We start from the raw sequence: 5,569 nt of genomic DNA on the forward strand, positions 1-5,569 counted from the left end.
ATAATAATAATAAATGACATTTATATAGCGCTCAACCCCTATTAAAGTACACAGGCTCTGAGCACTTTGTAGTAGTAGTAGTAGTAGTAGTAGTATAGGGTGTTACGGCACTCGCAACTGCGTAAGGTCATATGAGCACGCTCTGAGCATTTTACAATACAGTACAACGTACAATAGTAAAATAAAATGTTGTGTTCTGACAAAAAGATGATGACAGGAATTCCTTCTATGGATGCTCATCACTGCAGCTACTGAACAAATGTTTATACAAGTTAATAATTATAAAATAATAATGAAACTAATGATAACATATTTTAAAATATAGCAATAGAGCTCACATGAATAGACTGGCATTGGAGAAAAAGAAGAAAGTGAAAGGATAATGGAAAAGAAAACATCTCTGGAACTGCACAGAAGAAGTGGAAGCGGTACAGAGTGTGTTGAACAGAGTAGATGTGGGTGTATTCACTACATATTCTAACATACAATTCCCTTCTATCTTCCATGAATGCAATGATATGGGACATAATCCACCACAGTTGCTTGTCCATTATCAGTCAGGATCTATTTCCCTTTCATTGTAACCTGTCCCTGAGCAGTTCTCCCATTGTCTCAAGATCTAGGGATTCGGGGAACATGGGGTCTTGGGTATACTTTTACTTTACTTTTCCGACCCAGCGGCCATTTGGGTTCTAGCCCTTCGGTCTGTCGATAGGGCAAAAAATTTGCAGGTTTTAATCAGCTGTGCTTTGTCGCTGTATAGAGTATTTCCGATGTCTGGGGAGGCAGGTAGGTAGGTGCTACGCAGGTCACAAAGTGCTGGGCAGTTAAAGGGTCTTGGGTATAAAAACTGTGTCTGTTTAGTGTTAGTAAAAGTTTAACAGTGTTCACAACTGCATATGGTCATATGAGTGCTCTGATGTGTCTGTCTGTCTCTCTAATTTTTGGTAATTTTTACTGGAGTAGTGTAAGTGAACCATGCCATCCTCACAATGTACAATGACCTAAAAGGACATGTGAGATTCCAAAAAACAAAAATAATAATACAAACATCTCAACAAAGGTGTCATTCAAGAGTGTTTTGAAATTCATTCTTTTACCACAAAACAGATAACAAAATTTGTATTTAATATACATTTTTGAAATACCTGTCAGTGCATTTGTACTGGCCTGTTCTGTCATCTAAACATTCACAAACATAGTTACAGCCATCTTGCCACTTTTCCCTGGTTTTGTACTCGACACCATTATGAACACAGCCAGCTGAGGAATGGAACAAATTGTTGATAAATGTAAATAACGACCTTTATTTTCTAAAATGCTCATTCGTTATCATCAAATCAATACGCAACTTCATAAAAATTCTCTTGTGTCCGTATTTACCTTTCAAACAAGAAACTGACCACAGATAAAACGGAATAACAGCCCCCTAAACACACACACACACACGCAATGTAAATTAAGAAAAATTATACGAAGATCCCTTTACCTGCAAACATCTGTTGCAGGCTGGGTTCAAAGGGTTTAGTGTAAACATTTGGGAAAAGAGACCATTTAAAGCTTAAAGTACAATTTTTTGGGGACACCGAATTTAGATGTGTCACGACGTGGTGGAATCAGAAGCTCCTCAATTTTTGGGCAGGTGGAGTTATTGGTATCATATGAAAGCTGATTTATTTGCCTTGTTTCAAATAAAATAAGTATCCATTTATCATGAATTGAACTTTAAAAATTTGCAATTGAAGATAGTGAAGTCGCCTGGTTTCGGTGGTGAAATGAGCTTGAAAATGGCCGATATAGTTTGGTTTCTGCAACAGCTAAAGAGTCTTTGAAAAATGAAAAATGACATACTTTGTGCCTTTAGTCTATGATTTTCAGTAAAATTCACATGGAAATGTGTTTTTATATAGACATAATAGAGGTTATGCCAAAAAATAAAAATTCGATAAAAATTTCCTAACTGCCGTAAAAATGCCTGTTTCTCCGATTTTGTTATTTTGACGAGCGCCTGATTTCACCATGCTGCTTCATAATAAATAAAGAGCTGAAAAGGCTCTGATATCATGATAGTTTTTAACTCGTTCAGGAGATGGGCTGCTTCCATCCTGTCTTTTAGGATGAAACTGATAACATCCCAACATATGGATAGAGAAACAGTCCAACCTGTTCCAAGGACCACTTGTCCAAGATAATCACTTGTACAAATGACTACTTTTCACTTCCCACTTGCATGTCATTTATACTATCGACACAGTCCAAGATGTCTACCTGTCTGAGAGAACTGCTGTTCTCTTTGACAATGGGTAGTTGTCTTGGGCAATTTCGAATGTACACAACAAAATAACTGTGTGTGGTTGGCGGGTGCTCTGGAGTGGTTTGCTCCTTCTTTCCTATCAAACATCTATCGTCCTTATCTCCCCTCCTGCTTTTTTATGTTTGTTACTCTCTCGTAACACCTCTAATCTTCGGCACTTACATGATCTTATTGTGCTGCAAGTGCCATAAAACTCTTACTAAAACAAAACTAAATAACTTCCCCATTTTAGATAAACTCACATCTGTTACTTGCAACAACAGCAAGCCAGCTGTTACACCACAGACTCCCTGGTCTCAAGCAGATTTATAAATCTAACTGACAAGACCCACATACACATTTAGAAGACATAATAATAAGGTTGTAAAAAGAATCGGTCCATTCAAATTCGTTCTGTAGGTTGTTTTTGGACAATTGGGCAATGTGCGTATTATGTTGACATTTTGTGGTGTGTAAGAAAGTTTGAGCGAGAACTCACTCTTGCAAGAAGCGGGATTGCGGCAGTGAGTACTTTGTACCTAGTGGTGAGAAGGTTGTGGTTAGACACCGGCCGGTGATTAATTTTAGAGGACTGTGAAAGTTCTTGCAAGAGGATTTAGGAGGCAGGAAGCATCTCTTCGTGACCTAACGTGTGTAGGTAACAACCAGTGATCTCGTTACACTTACTGATATCAGGAGGTGCTCCAGGCCCGGGTTTCCCCACAATGGTTCCTGGCACAGCTGTGGGAATCTGATTGGGGGCAAGCGGCGTGACCCCGGGCACGTTAACGGGGTACGGGGTCGGGGTCAGGCCTGGGTCAGGCACACACACAAGGGCCATACAGCAAGAGTCCTTAGGGTCAATCACTTTGCGACAGCCCGCGGCAATGTTGGTGAATGTGCGGCACCTGAAACAATGCAGTAATTTATAGAAGAAACAGATGAGGAGCTGAGAGGTAAAACCGACTACATCCGTTCTAGCACTTTTGAGAAAATCAGCTTTTTTAAATGCTGCTGTACACATGAACATGCGAAAAAAATAATTTTTGTGGCTTTTTTTAAGTATGTGTTGGGTTTTGGCCGAAAACACTTTGAGCATCTGATATCCGGTAACAATGTGCATTATTAGCAAAAAATCTCAATTTTTTCCAAAATGTCGGATAGCAGGTTTTGCATCTCATCCCCTCAGATGTTTCAAATAAATAAATCAATGCTACTAGATATTTCTCTAGTCTTATGACATTCTACACGGCAACTCCAGTGCCTCTCTGTAGACAGACAGAATCAATGCAGAACAAAACTAATCAGTTAAGACGTTTAAAAAACCCTCAAACAAACAACAAAAAACCCCAACCCAATCAGAATTGTTGATTCGGAGAGGAAGGAAGGCTAGCAATTGCTCTATTTCCTAAGTAATAAATTGTAGAAGAAGAAATTTGAGGAAAACATCAAGGAATGGACAGGCCTGGAACTCAAAGACACGCTCAGGAAAGCTGAAGACTGGAAGGAATGGAGGAAGCTGGTGGCTAAATCTTCAAAAGCGCCCCGACAGACATCCAGTCTACGGGATAGGTGAAGGTGAAGGTGAAATTGTTGATTTCCAGCCATGAACCAACAAAGTGATGTAACTGTAACAAGTCAACTTTGCTCGTTGTTGTTTTACTTCAATTCAACTTGCAACTATGAAGCTTTTGATGACATCATTTCATTTGTAAAAAAATAATAGGGTTTCTCTTTGGCATAAGCTCAGCATTAAATCACTGGATAACCTTAGAACAGATGTATATATTATTCCATTTATTCTTTTTATGAAAAAATTCAAACGCTAGTAATGAAAGCATTATAGATAAAAGAAGGCTAAGATAATTTCATGGCAATCGATATGTGTCACAACACGATGGAATCAGGCACTCATCAATGTTTAGGTATATGGAGTTATTGATATCATCGTAAAGGTTGTTTATTTGTCTAGCTTTTGATGAAAAAAAAATATTTGTCTCGAATAGAAGTCGAAGTATTTGCGATTGAAGGAGGTGGGGTCGCCTTGTTTCAGAAGTAAAAATAGCAAGAAAATGGCGCTAAAGTTTAGTGACTTCCATAGCTCAAGAGTCCTTGAAAATTGTAAACATGTAATCGTTTTTCCATTACACCCACACATAAAAATGTTTTTGAATGGACATAAGGTGTAAAGCCAAAAAACAAAAATTAAAAAAAAATTTCAAACTGGCCGAAAAATACAGATTTCTTCGATTTCATTATTTTGATGAGCGTCTGATTTCACCACGATGCCTCAAATATAAAGATAATTAAGTCGTACCTATCAGCACAGGTGTAGTAGTTCCGTGGAGCATCCTCGCACCGACACGTCTGGTCACAGCCGATGTCCCAGGAGTCGCCCTGCTTGTAAGCCACACCCTGGTACACACAGAAGGCTGGCACCACGAGATAGAAGCTTGGTCAGACGGTACTTTGTCATCAAAGGGACTTGTTATCAATCACAATTAATAATAATAATAATAAATGACATTTATATAGCACTCAACCCCGATTAAAGTACACAGGCTCTGAGCGCTTCACAATACAGTACAACGTACAACAGTAACATAAAATGTTGTGTTCTGACTAAAAGAAAATTACTCCGAATATTCATCTTATTAATTTAAAAACAGAAATGACTTCAGCTGTCATTTGAATGAATCAAAAGATTTGATCTCTCTGCAATTGAAATAATAATGGTAGCACAAAGCAATTGTGGACAAAAAGAAGTGGTATTCTTTGAGAAGGTAAAATGTTGCAAAAGTTTTTCACACTTGACTTGAAGGTTTGAATTCAAATTATGTTGGAAATTTACTTTGCAACCTTTTTGATTTTGTAAAAAAAAGAATCAAGATTTTCTCAACACCACACTGTGTTAGCTTGAAGGACATTGCTTAAATAAAAGAGTCCTTCCTCACAATGATTCACACCATAAACAGCAATTCTTTACAACAAGACAGAATATACTTTAACTCTTTATTTCTGGCGCGGCTTGCAGTTGGAACTGCTGTGCCGGTGAGCCACTGACCGCGGCTCGGACATATTCCTTTGTTACGACTTTAACGTCAAATTACTTTTCGGCAATTCCTGAAAACATGTCTCTTTTATCGGGATTTCATTCATTAGATGAAGAACTATCAAAATAAGTTCACTTGTTTTGATTTAATTACCAGCTTAGTGACGTTTTTATATTTTTTATATTCTTATATTTTTATAAGGGCCCCGGTATAGTGGTTTCCC

The 5,569-nt window shown here is 38.0% G+C and overlaps 1 protein-coding gene across 1 annotated transcript in view; it reads right to left on the reverse strand.

Moving 5' to 3' along the window:
* LOC101854711 overlaps window positions 1-5,569 on the reverse strand; it is a 108,409-nt gene that overhangs the window by 37,822 nt on the left and 65,018 nt on the right. Inside the window, exons 46-48 of the mRNA XM_013081484.2 lie at window positions 4,611-4,725; window positions 2,981-3,201; window positions 1,132-1,263 (exon numbers count right to left, since the gene is read on the reverse strand). Coding sequence (XP_012936938.2) covers window positions 1,132-1,263; window positions 2,981-3,201; window positions 4,611-4,725 — 468 coding nt within the window. The remainder of the gene's footprint in view (window positions 1-1,131; window positions 1,264-2,980; window positions 3,202-4,610; window positions 4,726-5,569) is intronic.

This window comes from Aplysia californica, unplaced genomic scaffold, assembly GCF_000002075.1.
Source record: "Aplysia californica isolate F4 #8 unplaced genomic scaffold, AplCal3.0 scaffold00133, whole genome shotgun sequence".
NCBI lineage: Eukaryota > Metazoa > Mollusca > Gastropoda > Aplysiida > Aplysiidae > Aplysia > Aplysia californica.